This window comes from Oncorhynchus kisutch, linkage group LG13 (genome assembly GCF_002021735.2).
Source record: "Oncorhynchus kisutch isolate 150728-3 linkage group LG13, Okis_V2, whole genome shotgun sequence".
In the NCBI taxonomy this organism is placed as follows: Eukaryota; Metazoa; Chordata; class Actinopteri; order Salmoniformes; family Salmonidae; genus Oncorhynchus; species Oncorhynchus kisutch.
The window spans coordinates 15,171,181-15,188,181 of record NC_034186.2 but is presented as its reverse complement, the minus strand read 5'-3'; the positions used below and the strand labels follow the sequence as shown (position 1 = coordinate 15,188,181).

At 43.3% G+C, this 17,001-nt stretch overlaps 2 protein-coding genes across 9 annotated transcripts in view; one reads left to right on the top strand and one right to left on the bottom strand.

Moving 5' to 3' along the window:
• The first annotated feature begins 4,366 nt into the window (after nt 1–4,366).
• On the top strand, nt 4,367–8,754 carry LOC116353048 (WD repeat-containing protein 78-like). The gene is made up of 6 exons (XM_031785664.1): nt 4,367–4,553; nt 6,412–6,536; nt 6,619–6,717; nt 6,926–7,152; nt 7,369–7,522; nt 8,504–8,754. The coding sequence occupies exons 2-6, from the start codon at nt 6,417–6,419 to the stop codon at nt 8,552–8,554; spliced, it is 651 nt and encodes a 216-aa protein (XP_031641524.1). The 5' UTR covers nt 4,367–4,553; nt 6,412–6,416; the 3' UTR covers nt 8,555–8,754.
• A 5,635-nt stretch (nt 8,755–14,389) lies between these two features.
• Nucleotides 14,390–17,001, bottom strand: part of LOC109903041 (SH3-containing GRB2-like protein 3-interacting protein 1) — a 213,007-nt gene continuing 210,395 nt past the window's right edge. For all 8 annotated transcript variants that reach the window (XM_031785663.1, XM_031785659.1, XM_031785654.1 and 5 more), the window contains one exon: nt 14,390–16,815. In XM_031785663.1, coding sequence (XP_031641523.1) covers nt 16,793–16,815 — 23 coding nt within the window. In that variant the 3' untranslated portion in view covers nt 14,390–16,792. The remainder of the gene's footprint in view (nt 16,816–17,001) is intronic.

Here is a 17,001-nt window from a genome sequence, read left to right as displayed (position 1 = left end):
TGATTCTATGTAGCTGCTGATCTTGTTGACCCAGGCATAAAGAAATGTGTCGTTGAGCTTGTTTTGATGAAGAGCAATGGAGGATCTCTGACACACAAACAAAACGCATTCCAAGGATACTTTTTGCAGAAAGCTGAAATGCCATGCATCTCTTTTTCATCTTCCCAAACCTGCACCTTTGGCTGTCCTGCCCTCACCACAGCAACGTCCCTGTTTTGTATGATAGTCATTGTGTGTGTACTGTATGGAGAGCACTGTGTTTTTGAGCATGCTGTTACTCTGCAGTGCTGTGTGTGTGTGTGTGTGTATGAGTTCATGTGTATTAAGCGTGTAGCCTGTCTAAAGAGCTTCTGTGGCATCGAGATCCAGACACACGCACACCCCACTCAGCCTCCCATAACTCTGCTAATGGCTGTCATTATGTAGTCAAGGGCTTTGCCTGACATTTGAAGTAGGTGTTAACCGTCCTTGCTATGTGGGTAAAAAGGCTAAAACGGACTGGAGTCTACTGCTTCAGGAGCAAATGGGCAGAAAAACATCAAAACCAGGTAAAGTGGATATCTGACAGGAGTCACATGACAGTAGTATACAGATCATATACACCATTATGACTGCTATCTCTGAGTCTATCTGTTCTCTAGATCTCTACCCTTGTTTCCCATTTAGGGGTCTTCATCAAATCAGAATACTGGTACTTTTATTCTATTTCATCGTTATTTAAATTACACAGGAAGTACCATTGAGGTGAGAAGACCTGTTTCCCAAGGGAGACCTGGAAAAAGTGACTCAGGCAGGTTGTCCTGAAGAACCACCGGGTCTCTAGGGGTTTGCCCGGTAGGTCAGGATGTAATCAATTAACAAAGCAGCTCATTGATTAGCCTGATTGAGTAATTGGTGGATTCTTCTGAGAGTGAGAGGAACTAGAATTAGCCTAATTAGATCTTGTGAAAGTGTGTAGCCATATCCTTTTATCAAAACTATATAATGAGCGTGTTTTCTGTCAGCTAATGAGGAAACTACCCATGAGGAAACATGTCATGCCATGATGTAATTTCACATTAGAAAGAACACTAAAATGAGAATGATGCATAGTTACTTTACAAATGACCTTGACTAATCCGTACCACCCCACATTGACTGTATAAAGCCTCTTTATTGTTATTTTATTGTTGAACTTTTTATTTAAATGTTTCCTTTATTTTATTTAGTAAATATTTTCCTCTATTTTCTTAAAAGTGCATTGTTGGTTAAGGGCTTGTAAGTAAGCATTTCACTGTGCTTCTGTTGTATTCGGCGCATGTGACAAATAAAATTGGATTTGATGGCACTGATGTGTCACACAGATGATGATTTGTATTAGAATTAGATCCAGCTGTGGCGGAAGGACCTGTTCACTCCCGTGCTGGGCTTCACCTCCAACCAGAGGTGAAAAAAAGAGAGAGAGAGAGAGAGATGGGGACGGAATGGGGAGGGGTATAGGGGAGAGAGAGAGAGATGGGGTAGATGAGATGGGGAGGGGTATAGGGGAGAGAGAGAGAGATGGGGTAGATGAGATGGGGAGGGGTATAGGGGGAGAGAGAGAGAGAGATGGGGTAGATGAGATGGTGAGGGGTATAGGGGAGAGAGAGAGAGAGAGATGGGGTAGATGAGATGGGGAGGGGTATAGGGGAGAGAGAGAGAGAGATGGGGTAGATGAGATGGGGAGGGGTATAGGGGAGAGAGAGAGAGAGATGGGGTAGATGAGGTGGGGACGGAATGGGGGGTGGTATAGGGGAGAGAGAGAGAGAGATGGGGTAGATGAGGGGACGGAATGGGGGGTGGTATAGGGGAGAGAGAGAGAGATGGGGTAGATGATAGGACAGAATGGGGTGTGGTATAGGGGAGGGAGAGAGAGATGGGGTAGATGAGGGGACAGAATGGGGTGTGGTATAGGGGAGGGAGAGAGAGAGATGGGGTAGATGAGGGGACGGAATGGGGTGTGGTATAGGGGAGGGAGAGAGATATGGGGTAGATGAGGGGACGGAATGGGGGGTGGTATAGGGGAGGGAGGGAGAGAGAGATGGGGTAGATGAGGGGACGGAATGGGGTGTGGTATAGGGGAGGGAGAGAGATATGGGGTAGATGAGGGGACGGAATGGGGGGTGGTATAGGGGAGGGAGGGAGAGAGAGAGATGGGGTAGATGAGGGGACGGAATGGGGTGTGGTATAGGAGAGAGAGAGAGATGGGGTAGATGAGGAGACGGAATGGGGGGTGGTATAGGGGAGGGAGGGAGAGATGGGGTAGATGAGGGGACGGAATGGGGGGTGGTATAGGGGAGAGAGAGAGAGAGAGATGGGGTAGATGAGGGGACGGAATGGGGTGTGGTATAGGGGAGGGAGGGAGAGAGAGAGATGGGGTAGATGAGGAGACGGAATGGGGGGTGGTATAGGGGAGGGAGAGAGATATGGGGTAGATGAGGGGACGGAATGGGGGGTGGTATAGGGGAGAGAGAGAGAGAGATGGGGTAGATGAGGGGACGGAATGGGGTGTGGTATAGGGGAGGGAAGGAGAGAGAGAGATGGGGTAGATGAGGAGACGGAATGGGGGGTGGTATATGGGAGAGAGAGAGAGATGGGGTAGATGAGGGGACGGAATGGGGGGTGGTATAGGGGAGGGAGGGAGAGATGGGGTAGATGAGGGGACGGAATGGGGTGTGGTATAGGGGAGAGAGAGAGAGATGGGGTAGATGAGGGGACGGAATGGGGGGTGGTATAGGGGAGGGAGGGAGAGATTGATTGACTCTTCTCAGGGTGAGCTGAAAGGCATATATAGGAGGAAGATGCATGCCTTGAACCAGAGACCAGTCCACTGTGTTACTGCCTCAGCAAGAGGCAGAGTGAGAGAGAAAGAGCAGAAGGGGGAGAGAGAGAGGAACTGTTAAGGGATTTTTTATCAATAATGACTAAATTATGTATACATTTCAATCAGGACTATGACTAAACAGAATACTATTATGTTACTGTTATGGATGTATGTAATCTTATTATAATCCTAGTACTGAATATAATGTGTGTAATTATAATCAAGAATTAGAACAAAGACTGTCTGTTCCTTGGTAGAAATGAATGAACGTATCGTTAGACTGGCTAGAATGCTTATCTACACAGGGAGAAGAGAGAACTTGGGCTGGTAGTAAATTATCTAAACCAGTGGTGGACGATGTGGGAAGGCTTGTGAACTATACTGCTATTGTATCGGAGTGGAGGAGGGACAGTTTAAAACCTATGACATCATTTTTAGTTTATAACCTGTTGTAAATTGTACCATGATCAATACTCTCGAGAATAAACGAGAATAAATACTGTAATATTACCAGGAAATTAGCTTGCACATGATTTTAATTTAGGAAATCTGCTCACAGATATTTATACACATAAATACAGAGGGATATGTGATCGTATCCCAATGTTATCATGATTTTGTCAAATACCATATCTGTTTGGGATTCTTGCGGTCAATTTGCAATGTACAAATGATTTATAACTATGTTCTGACTCCCCGACCATCTTCTCAAGGAAAAATCGACCCATGGCTGTATGTAATTGTGGACCACTATATGGTTTACAAAGCATAGCCCACAGTCACAAACATTTCTGCTTTACCCATAGGCTTTACCTTTATATAAGTGGAGTAGGTCTATGTTCTGTTTATAATTTAAAATAATAGCAATTGTAATGTATAAACTTTTTTGATAATCACAAAAGATTGAGGTGATGAACAATATTGGAAACATTAATGATGGAAACAAGGATAAGTCTTATTTAAAAACATTTGATTTCTTATTTCAAAATGAGACTTTTCCATGTTCATTTGGAAATGCACGTATTGCACAGTCGATCATGTCAAGGACTATGTTTAAAGAATTAAACAACAGGAAACCTACACTGAAAGGGAGATGGTTACCGTGATGCAGAGGAAACAACGGAAGGCCAGCCAGCCAACAAAAACACATAACAAGCCTTTTAACAAGCTGTTCCATCGTTACTCAGATTCTAGGGCAATATATTTGTGTGAATTCAATAGAGTGACGCATTTACACCAAATATCTACTGTTTTTACAGTATCTCCTGTACATTTCTCCCCGTTACTCAACATCTGTTATGACTGACTAGCTGGGCTGTGATGTCACAGACTGTCTACTATTTGTAATCTCCGTTGGATATCTACTGATCTCACACAGACATGTAACAAAGCTGGTAGAAATGACATCTGTGAGAGCTACAGGAAAGCTGCGTAGTGACTGCGCCTAGGAAAACTAGGAGAACCTTAACATGTGTGTGTGTGTATGTGTGTGTGTGTCTGTGTGTGTGCGTGTGTCTGTGTGTGTGTCTGTGTGTGTGTCTGTGTGTGTGTAGTGACTGTGCCCACAAGCACACAAGCCCTGTGTGGCAGGTAAGGTGGATCGACCATGAGAGGGGTGCCTCAGGGGAGGACAAGGGAGAGACACTCATCTCTGTGTCTGCAGACGGCAGGATCAGCAAGTGGTTCCTGCGGAAAGGCCTCGACTGCATAGGTCCAGTTTTACCTCAATCTCTGAAAGTTTTGGGAAACCTTTCTATTAGTATGCCCACTCCAAGTATCCCAAATATCCACCCTCTAAAATACTTCATATTGTTGTTGACATTTTTTCAGACAACTCTTGCAGACATCCCCCCATAACCTTCCAGTCAGCTGACAACTCTTGCAGACATCCCCCCATAACATTCTAGACAGCAGACAACACTTGCATACATTTCCCCCCATAACATTCTAGACAGCAGACAACACTTGCATACATTTCCCCCCATAACATTCTAGACAGCAGACAACACTTGCATACATTTCCCCCCCATAACATTCTAGACAGCAGACAACACTTGCATACATTTAAATTTTTCCAAAAATTGTTTATAGACAGATTGTTTCACTTATTATTCACTGCATCACAGTTCCAGTGGGTCAGAAGTTTACATACACTAAGTTAACTGTGCCTTTAAACAACTTGGAAAATTTCAAAATGATGTCATGGCTTTAGAAGCTTCTGATAGGCTAATTGACATCATTTGAGTCCATTGGAGTTGGACATGTGGATGTATTTCAAGGCCTACCTTCAAGCTCAGTGCCTCTTTGCTTGACATCATGAGAAAATCAGAGAAAGTCAATACAAATCAGCCAAGACCTCAGAAAAAAATGTGTAGTCTGGTTCATCCTTGGGATTCATTTCCAAACGCCTGAAGGTACCACGTTCATCTGTACAAACAATAGTACGCAAGTATAAACACCATGGGACCACGCAGCCGTCATACCACTCAGGAAAGAGATGCGCTCTGTCTCCTAGAGATGAACGTACTTTGGTGATTAAAAGTGCAAATCAATCCCAGAACAACAGCAAAGGACCTTGTGAAAATGCTGGAGGAAACAGGTACAAAAGTAACAGTAAAATGAGTCTTATATCGACAACCTGAAAGGCTGCTCAGTAAGGAAGAAGCCACTGCTCCAAAACCGCCACAAAAAAGCTAGACTACGGTTTGCAACTGTACACGGGGACAAAGATTGTACTTTTTGGAGAAATGTCCTCTGGTTTGGTGAAACAAAAATAGAACTGTTTGGCCATAATGACCATTGTTGTGTTTGGAGGAAAAAGGGGGAGGATTGCAAGCCAAAGAACACCATCCCAACCGTGAAGCACGGGGGTGGCAGCATCATGTTGTGGGGTGCTTTGCTGCAGGAGGGACTGGTGCACTTCACAAAATCGATGTCATTACGAGGAAGGAAAATTATGTGGATATATTGAAGCAACATCTCAAGACATCAGTCAGGAAGTTAAAGCTTAGTCGCAAATGAGTCTTCCAAATGGACAATGACCCCAAGCATACTTCCAAAGTTGTGGCAAAATGGTTTAAGGACAACAAAGTCAAGGTATTGGAGTGGCCATCACAAAGCCCTGACCTGAATCCTATAGAAAATGTGTCGGCAGAACTGAAAAAGGATCCAACAAACCTGACTCAGTTACACCAGCTCTGCCAGGAGGAATGGGCCAAAATTCACCCAACTTATTGTGGGAAGCTTGTGGAAGGCTACCCGAAACGTTTGACCCAAGTTAAACAATTAAAAGTCAATGTTAAAAGTCAATAAAAGTCAATGTGTACGTAAACTTCTGACCCACTGGGAATGTGATGAAAGAAATTAAAGCTGAAAGAAAAATATCTCTCTACTATTATTCTGACATTTCACATTCTTAAAATAAAGTGATGATCCTAACTGACCTAAGACAGGGAATTTTTACTTGGATTAAATGTTAGGAATTGTGAAACTGAGTTTAAATGTATTTGGCTAAGGTATATGTAAACTTCTGACTTCAACTGTATGTGCTCGAACCCATACCTCCACAGACCTGATGAAGCTGAAGAGGACGAGGAATGAGAAAGCCAAGAAGCAGGTTGGAGACAAAGAGAAGAAGAGCGAGGCACTCATATCACGGCAGGCACCGGGGCTCTGTTTTGACTTCCATCCCACGGTGAGCGACCAGAGTGTTCTGAAGTTTCCATAAAGGATAGTTACACATGCTTTGTTTTAGTTACTTATTCCTGTGTTTTTAGGACTCCAACATCTACCTTGCTGGTACAGAGGAGGGCCACATCCACAAGTGTTCCTGTTCCTATAATGAACAGTTCCTGGAGACCTACATAGCACACAAAGTATGAACAGATCCTTCAGGCCGTACAGATGCTCTCTGCTGGACTGAATAATACAATGCCATTCATTCATTCCCTAACCCTAGCGTCATGTTCAACCCTAACCCTAGCCTCAACTCTGACGCTAACCCTAGCTTCATGTCCACATCCAGGTTCAACCCTAGCCTCAATTCTGACCCTAACCCTAGCTCTAACCTCTCTTTGCTCTCAGGGCCCTCTGTACCGGATCACATGGTCTCCGTTCTGCTCAGATGTCTTCCTGAGCTGCTCCTCTGATTGGACGATCCAGCTGTGGCGGCAGGACCTGTTCACTCCCGTGCTGGGCTTCACCTCGACCCAGAGTGCCGTCTATGATGTCATGTGGTCCCCCAAGTGGGCCACCGTGTTTGGGGCCGTCAACGAGGGACGTGTGGAGATCTGGGACCTGGGAGCCAGCATGTGAGTAGTCTCTCTTTGTCTGTCTCTTACCTTTTCTATTACTCTCTCTCTTAATAAATTGATTTCACTGTCTCTTTATATATATTGTAGTTTCTTCTCTTAATGCATTTCCAGAAATATGAAGCTACAATAATAAAGCTCAACTCTTTACTCTGCATTTGGCCTGTGAATAAACAATAGACAGCATTTCCACCATGCCCTTGTCCCTCTCCCAAGCCTGGACCCCACCATAGTGAGCCTGGCCAGTCCCGGGGTGAAGCTGACCTCCCTGCTGTTTGCTACTGAGACAGACTGTATCCTAGTGGGGGACAGTGACGGGCAGGTCTGCGTCTACCAGCTCAAGAACCTCACCGTAGGAGAGGGAACACAGGTGAGGCAGGGGTTTCCAACAGGTCGATCTCATGCTACCAGTAGTGCGCAGCCCACCTATGAGTAGCTCGCCAAGCAATTATGAAAGTACAGGCATTTTTTTTGTTTCTTCCTTGCAAACTGTCAAAACCATAAAGCTCACGGCTACTATCCAATCAAAGCCACACTAACATTATCCCACCCCTGGTTAGCCACTTGGTTTAAAAAGCCAAACGTAACACATCTGCCAATTAATTTCCAGCAATATTGCCCTTGTCTGTTTGCCTGCGACTCAAACTGAATTCTTCGGCTGCTCTATCGTTCGCTACATACTTCAGTCTGAGACTGCCATCGTTGAAGTCTTTATGGTGACATCAAAATTAGGGGTGTTGTTCAAAACAAAGTCATCAATGATTGGATAATCTCTAACCAATCAGAGTATCAAAGCCAATGACGAATTTTCAACACCCCTAATTTTACCAGGTATATTTACAGAAAACGCATCTCTTGCATACCAAGGAGCTGGGGATGAGTCGCAGTGTAGAAGAGAATGTGACTGTTTCAAGCTTAATAAAAAAAGAGTGGTTTGCAACGTGTTCCGTTTTCTAAAACAAGCTCTCGTGCTAGAAAGGTTTGGAGACCCCTGGATTAGAGTGTGGTAGCTTTCCGGTTTGGATATAAGCCAACTGCCTTGCATAGAAAGGGTCTGTTGAATACACCTTCTGATCAGAATGCTTAATCGCTGCTCTTACAGTCACTCGTCTTTTTGCGGTATGCACTGTTCTGTTAGACATACTGTATGTCACATTATAACCACTCAGTGCTTTGCCTTACATACAAATTGTTCTCTGTGTAAATTCAGTTTGATTATTACAGACCATTTAAAGACAATTTCAGCCCAGATTAAGGCATCATTTCCTCAGTCTGTGGGTGGCTGGTTAACTGTTTTTATCTCCCTGAGCAAACAGACAGAGGGTAAAATATCTCATCTCTGTCCCCTTAGGTGGCTGCGTTAGAGGACATCATCGGCTCCACCCTGGCCAGTCAGCTGTGAGCGGGACAGACCCAGCCGTGGGTGGGGGACACACACCGGGACTATGTATCCCCTAAAGCCTGCCTCATCCACTATGTCATCATCAGCTGTCTGTCACCATAATGTTTGGTCCCCAGGGACTGCATCTTTGTCTGTTTTTATATTGAGAAAAAGAACATGATCATTTTTCATTACCATAAATGTCTTGTCTCTGCTTGTCACTCACTGTCTCTCAAAGTTTAGATCAGTATCTAGATCAGTCTGATGTTTCTTTGTCTTGTTTTTATGTTCATCTGGCGCATTGCCCAGGTTCCCCAATTCCAGTCTTGAATAATAGCTGAAATATCTGGAATTGATTTCATCCATTTCAAAGGAGGTTCTCCCTGATTCTATGTAGCTGCTGATCTTGTTGACCCAGGCATAAAGAAATGTGTCGTTGAGCTTGTTTTGATGAAGAGCAATGGAGGATCTCTGACACACAAACAAAACGCATTCCAAGGATACTTTTTGCAGAAAGCTGAAATGCCATGCATCTCTTTTTCATCTTCCCAAACCTGCACCTTTGGCTGTCCTGCCCTCACCACAGCAACGTCCCTGTTTTGTATGATAGTCATTGTGTGTGTACTGTATGGAGAGCACTGTGTTTTTGAGCATGCTGTTACTCTGCAGTGCTGTGTGTGTGTGTGTGTGTATGAGTTCATGTGTATTAAGCGTGTAGCCTGTCTAAAGAGCTTCTGTGGCATCGAGATCCAGACACACGCACACCCCACTCAGCCTCCCATAACTCTGCTAATGGCTGTCATTATGTAGTCAAGGGCTTTGCCTGACATTTGAAGTAGGTGTTAACCGTCCTTGCTATGTGGGTAAAAAGGCTAAAACGGACTGGAGTCTACTGCTTCAGGAGCAAATGGGCAGAAAAACATCAAAACCAGGTAAAGTGGATATCTGACAGGAGTCACATGACAGTAGTATACAGATCATATACACCATTATGACTGCTATCTCTGAGTCTATCTGTTCTCTAGATCTCTACCCTTGTTTCCCATTTAGGGGTCTTCATCAAATCAGAATACTGGTACTTTTATTCTATTTCATCGTTATTTAAATTACACAGGAAGTCCCATTGAGGTGAGAAGACCTGTTTCCCAAGGGAGACCTGGAAAAAGTGACTCAGGCAGGTTGTCCTGAAGAACCACCGGGTCTCTAGGGGTTTGCCCGGTAGGTCAGGATGTAATCAATTAACAAAGCAGCTCATTGATTAGCCTGATTGAGTAATTGGTGGATTCTTCTGAGAGTGAGAGGAACTAGAATTAGCCTAATTAGATCTTGTGAAAGTGTGTAGCCATATCCTTTTATCAAAACTATATAATGAGCGTGTTTTCTGTCAGCTAATGAGGAAACTACCCATGAGGAAACATGTCATGCCATGATGTAATTTCACATTAGAAAGAACACTAAAATGAGAATGATGCATAGTTACTTTACAAATGACCTTGACTAATCCGTACCACCCCACATTGACTGTATAAAGCCTCTTTATTGTTATTTTATTGTTGAACTTTTTATTTAAATGTTTCCTTTATTTTATTTAGTAAATATTTTCCTCTATTTTCTTAAAAGTGCATTGTTGGTTAAGGGCTTGTAAGTAAGCATTTCACTGTGCTTCTGTTGTATTTGGCGCATGTGACAAATAAAATTGGATTTGATGGCACTGATGTGTCACACAGATGATGATTTGTATTAGAATTAGATCCAGCTGTGGCGGAAGGACCTGTTCACTCCCGTGCTGGGCTTCACCTCCAACCAGAGGTGAAAAAAAGAGAGAGAGAGAGAGATGGGGACGGAATGGGGAGGGGTATAGGGGAGAGAGAGAGAGATGGGGTAGATGAGATGGGGAGGGGTATAGGGGAGAGAGAGAGAGATGGGGTAGATGAGATGGGGAGGGGTATAGGGGAGAGAGAGAGAGAGAGATGGGGTAGATGAGATGGTGAGGGGTATAGGGGAGAGAGAGATGGGTTAGATGAGATGGGGAGGGGTATAGGGGAGAGAGAGAGAGAGATGGGGTAGATGAGATGGGGAGGGGTATAGGGGAGAGAGAGAGAGAGATGGGGTAGATGAGGTGGGGACGGAATGGGGGGTGGTATAGGGGAGAGAGAGAGAGAGATGGGGTAGATGAGGGGACGGAATGGGGGGTGGTATAGGGGAGAGAGAGAGAGATGGGGTAGATGATAGGACAGAATGGGGTGTGGTATAGGGGAGGGAGAGAGAGATGGGGTAGATGAGGGGACAGAATGGGGTGTGGTATAGGGGAGGGAGAGAGAGAGATGGGGTAGATGAGGGGACGGAATGGGGTGTGGTATAGGGGAGGGAGAGAGATATGGGGTAGATGAGGGGACGGAATGGGGGGTGGTATAGGGGAGGGAGGGAGAGAGAGATGGGGTAGATGAGGGGACGGAATGGGGTGTGGTATAGGGGAGGGAGAGAGATATGGGGTAGATGAGGGGACGGAATGGGGGGTGGTATAGGGGAGGGAGGGAGAGAGAGATGGGGTAGATGAGGGGACGGAATGGGGTGTGGTATAGGAGAGAGAGAGAGATGGGGTAGATGAGGAGACGGAATGGGGGGTGGTATAGGGGAGGGAGGGAGAGATGGGGTAGATGAGGGGACGGAATGGGGGGTGGTATAGGGGAGAGAGAGAGAGAGAGAGAGATGGGGTAGATGAGGGGACGGAATGGGGTGTGGTATAGGGGAGGGAGGGAGAGAGAGAGATGGGGTAGATGAGGAGACGGAATGGGGGGTGGTATAGGGGAGGGAGAGAGATATGGGGTAGATGAGGGGACGGAATGGGGGGTGGTATAGGGGAGAGAGAGAGAGAGATGGGGTAGATGAGGGGACGGAATGGGGTGTGGTATAGGGGAGGGAAGGAGAGAGAGAGATGGGGTAGATGAGGAGACGGAATGGGGGGTGGTATAGGGGAGAGAGAGAGAGATGGGGTAGATGAGGGGACGGAATGGGGGGTGGTATAGGGGAGGGAGGGAGAGATGGGGTAGATGAGGGGACGGAATGGGGTGTGGTATAGGGGAGAGAGAGAGAGATGGGGTAGATGAGGGGACGGAATGGGGGGTGGTATAGGGGAGGGAGGGAGAGATTGATTGACTCTTCTCAGGGTGAGCTGAAAGGCATATATAGGAGGAAGATGCACGCCTTGAACCAGAGACCAGTCCACTGTGTTACTGCCTCAGCAAGAGGCAGAGCGAGAGAGAAAGAGCAGGGGGAGAGAGAGAGGAACTGTTAAGGGATTTTTTATCAATAATGACTAAATTATGTATACATTTCAATCAGGACTATGACTAAACAGAATACTATTATGTTACTGTTATGGATGTATGTAATCTTATTATAATCCTAGTACTGAATATAATGTGTGTAATTATAATCAAGAATTAGAACAAAGACTGTCTGTTCCTTGGTAGAAATGAATGAACGTATCGTTAGACTGGCTAGAATGCTTATCTACACAGGGAGAAGAGAGAACTTGGGCTGGTAGTAAATTATCTAAACCAGTGGTGGACGATGTGGGAAGGCTTGTGAACTATACTGCTATTGTATCGGAGTGGAGGAGGGACAGTTTAAAACCTATGACATCATTTTTAGTTTATAACCTGTTGTAAATTGTACCATGATCAATACTCTCGAGAATAAACGCTATTGATTGATTTTGAGACTGGTCTCTGTCCATTTTATGCAACTAAGTATCTTACAAATTCTTAGGAATGGGCAGAGTGATTAATTGAATTGGTCAATAAACATATAGGAAATAATTCCTCTGGTCAGGAGAGAAAGAAAGAAAGAACAATGTATAGTGTGTGTGCATACAGGCAGGAAGGAAGGCAGGTGGGCAGTCAGAAAGGCAGGCAGTTGCTCCTCTGACCGGGTTATGGAGGTCTGTTATGCAGTCCTGTTCTCTGGAACATTATAGCCCAGCAAAACCCACCTCTTATAATCTGATTATGATGCTGATGATATCAGGGTCAGCCTGTTCCCAGTGGGCAGACCACATCAGGCAGTTAGCATATTAACCATTCTCATTAGAACCAATTAGAGGACCTCTATACCAGGCGGTGTCAGAGGAAGGCCCTAAAATTTGTCAAAGACTCCAGCCACCCTAGTCATAGACTGTTCTCTCTGCGACCACAAGGCAAGTGGAGCGCCAAGTCTAAGTCTAGGTCCAAGAGGCTTCTAAACAGCTTCTACCAAGCCATAAAACTACTGACATTCTAGTCAAATGGCTACGCAGACTAATTGCATTTCCATCTTTAACTGACACCGCAAGTTGAGGCTATCAGCTACAGGACAAAACACAGACATTATGCCACAGCACCTAAATACAGCATTTACTGTAACAGCGTTCTTCGTTTGTAGAAAGAGAGGACCGAAATGCAGCGTGGTGGTTACTCATGACTTTAATGGAAAAGTGACACATGAAATAACTAATAAATACAAAACAACAAACGGAACGTGAAACCTAATTACAGCCTATCTGGTGAAACTACACAGAGACAGGAACAATCACCCACGAAATACAAAGTGAAACTCAGGCTACCTAAATACGGTTCCCAATCCGAGACAACGAGAATCACCTGACTCAGATTGAGAACCGCCTCAGGCAGCCAAGCCTATACTAGACACACCCCTAATCAACCACAATCCCAATGCCTACAAAAACCCCAATAAGACAATACAATAACCCCATGTCACACCCTGGCCTGAACAAATAATTAAAGAAAACACAAAATACTAAGACCAAGGCGTGACATTTACCAATAAAACTAAACAAAACAACAGTGTCTGCAAGTACAAAAAAAGACAACAAAGAGAGTAGGTCAAATGTTGTACTGTGTGTACTGTAGTGTAGGCTATATCTGTCATCTTCTATCCGCACAGCACAGTCATCCACTCGGAATACAAAACAAGGTAGACAGTGAATTCCCCACTCAGATGATTGGCAGGTATTACCTGGAATACTGTGTGTTGCCAAGGTGTTCCATCATTTTTCATCCTCTGGGAGAAGACAATCTGACTGCTTGGCCAAAAAAGGAAATATATGCAAAGTGAGGGTTGATGTGATACTAGTGCAGAATAGGAAATGTAGACTTGTTCTAATCCTTCCGAGACCAGTCACGACCACTAAGGTTATTTAAAGGAGATAAATCCTTTGTATTGGACCAAAATAATTCAATACCAAACAATTGATCAAACATAATTGATACGCCTCCTTTATTTCAGAGAAAACCCACATCATAACATGGTGGTTCATTCTGCATTCGTTTGGAACATTTCATTAGTACGGTACATCACATTAAACAATTTCATATTCAGTATCCTGTGCATTGGATAACACAAACAGATGAAATAACAAATATATCCATATAAATATAAAATGTACAGTACACATGGTACGTTGAATGAAAGGCTAATCATACTACAGTTAGATCTCCCTCACAGCACACAATTATAAACAGCTTTTTAATAGCAGAAGGAGTGTATTCCTAGTAAGGCTTTAAGACAATGTTGTTACAGCCAACCTTGATGTGTTGCACTGTACATCAGAACACAAAATTGGTGGAGGAAATACAGAATAAACTGCATCTGAGCAACATGCAAAATATTTATGATATTCTATTGAGGCATTTACTTTATGTTGGTATTCTTATCTTTTATTATTTCTTATTGTTGTTGCATTGTGGAGAAGGAACCTGTAAGTACCCATTTTGTTGGCCAGTGTATACTATGTGTATCCTGTACCTACGACTAATAAAACTTCTGCTGTGAGTTGCAAAAAGAGTGCTCCAAAAACATGTCCAGTTCATCACTTTTATTGGTTTTGGAAAAAAGCAAACTTAGTTTCTCATCAGATCATCTTAACATTGTCTGTACAAACACAGCTTGCACATGTGGTTGACAGAGAAACAGTACGGTACCCAAAGCAGTCTGGCTTAGCACGCCACACACAGACACACTTCCTGCTCTGGTCTTCAGTTCTCACAGTTAACATGACAACAGGTCAACGAGTCTATTGGTTGGTGGACCACTTCACTTTAACACTATACCGTAACTGTGTGCAGACACACATTACATTACCCATGCCGTAACACTTAGCTTGAACCCTCCCTCCATCATAAGCACGACCAGAGATCATACATAGTTCATAAACAGTAATAACATTACCAATGTCATTTCTGTTAACTATAGTTAGGTGTGTACAATAATGTTCAAGTAAAGTGTTACTCACTAAACAGCTATACAGAGAGCTACATGACACAATTCATTGATGCCTTACTTAGAAATGCCAACTAAATGGTCAGACAAAATGGACATGTAAGACACTTCTATGGCAGTTCTAAGGCAGGTGTATAAATGGTGTTATGTAGCTTCATGAAGTACAGATAGTATCCTGACATACTTATGATGCCCACACGAGGAGACCTTTTAAGTTAAACGTCATCACACACATTTTGTTCTCTATGTTGAATATCAGAGCATTCAGGAGGTTTCTAACATTATCAGCACAGTGTTCTTCACATGAAACAAGATGGGTTTTTTGTTGTTTAAAAAAATATTCCCCTTATTTCTCTATCTTTTAGAGGACAGTCTGGAGTACACACATAAAATACAAAAAGCGTTTTGGTCATCTAACCTCCCTCCAAATCCTCGTCACCATGTCATCTCACAGAGACCATTACCATTATGCAAAATAAAGCCATGGATTCAAGCGCTGGTTGGTTTGATCCGAAGGGGAGTTCATGCTGTTTGATGCAGAATAACACATTGAGGTGAATGGAAACAGAGCAGAACATAGTCAAAACCTGACTGATCATCCAAGGTAATAACTATTAGTGTAACTCTAAATAACACTGCTTTCATACAGCCTGACGTACACATCCAGGTGCTATTCATCAAGTTTTTTTATTTTATCCCCCCACGCGCATATATACTGTAGTCAAACCTTCTGATGCACTTGAGTTAAAAAATTATATATCTGAAATAAATTCTAAAATTATACCTTATACATTATACTGTACACAGGTTACCCAACTACACAGATAACAAAAGATCATTAGAATATTTATACCTTCATTCTAAATTACAATACCATTGAAATTCTATTCATATACAGAATCACATACTTTTTTACATACTTTTAAAATCATTATCATCAATAAATAAAAATAGAATGCTGTAATGTACTCTGAAGTACGTCTACCACTGCTGTGTCAGGAACAACAGAAAGGAAGGAAAACACCAAACGCCCTTTCAGATATATATTATTCATTTAAAATAAGACTTTGTACAGGTTTATTTATTGAGGGAAACATTATATTTGTTTTATATTGCAACCAAGAATGTATTTATTGTAGCAGCTGCCTAACTACTCAGGACTTTCTGATAATTTCTGAGGAAAATGTTGAGAGTATATGTTTGAAGCCGATGTTAAATCACTGCATTCAAAGAAGAGAGAGGAGTCCGCTAATGGTCACCATCCAAATGAACAATGTCCTTTAAACCTGCTATGCCAGTGTGTAACGCATTAACTGTTAAAAACCCAACAACATAAAAACTCCAATACCCAGAATTCCATGGTAGCTCTAACCGTGTCCAATCAGAGGCATGCGAGAAGCAAGAATTAGCCCCTCCCTTAAACTGAATGGAGGAGTGTGACATCATGGTGCGTCTATTCATCTTAGTTCACTCAATGGCACAACCCAATGGTCTTTTCATACATCCTCTCCTAATACCACATATTTGTTGTTGCATCAAAATATACTCAGTGTATTATGTGTTAGGTTCACGGTTGAGACCATGATTTTGCGGTTGAGTAGCTAGGTAGCTGTAGCAGTGTTTGAACACCACACGTTAGAGAGTGGGATAGAGAGGCAGAAGCATGTACCTTTAGAGAGGGAAACCCGGGTGGATGTCTAGAGCAGCAGCAATACAGATGTTCTGAAATTAATACATTTTAATACATTTTACAAATACAATAATTACACCCTAAAACGGTCCACGAGACTATATGCAAGCTATACAATACTGCTGGGTACAGTAGGCTGTGTGGCCTTGGCCTGTCTGTCTCGCGGGTTTAGAAAGAAGTGTCTGTCTGTAGGGAGGTGGTGGTGTAGGTCTGTCCTCTGTAGTATAGGATTTCATTAGTCCATTGAGATGATGATCTCCAGTGTATTTGTTCAGTAGTAGTATGAAGTATCAGTTGTCTGCCAAGTATTTTCCTGAAAATGACAAACATGCCTTGGGTTTGAATACTTATGTGTAAAAAGGAATCATACATGCAACTATGTACACATAGCAAAACATATGTTACGATAATACTGTATCAACACAGTGTAATAACACCAATTAATATCACAGTGATACACTATTAGTTTATAATCATGTTATTATTACACTATGAGCGC

Coding starts and splice junctions, on each gene's coding strand:
- LOC116353048 (XM_031785664.1), top strand. CDS start 6,417: ATGAAGCTGAAGAGGACGAGGAATGAGAAAGCCAAGAAGCAGGTTGGA. Junction 7,153..7,368: donor TGGGACCTGGGAGCCAGCAT/GTGAGTAGTCTC, acceptor CCCTCTCCCAAG/CCTGGACCCCACCATAGTGA. Junction 7,523..8,503: donor CCGTAGGAGAGGGAACACAG/GTGAGGCAGGGG, acceptor CTGTCCCCTTAG/GTGGCTGCGTTAGAGGACAT.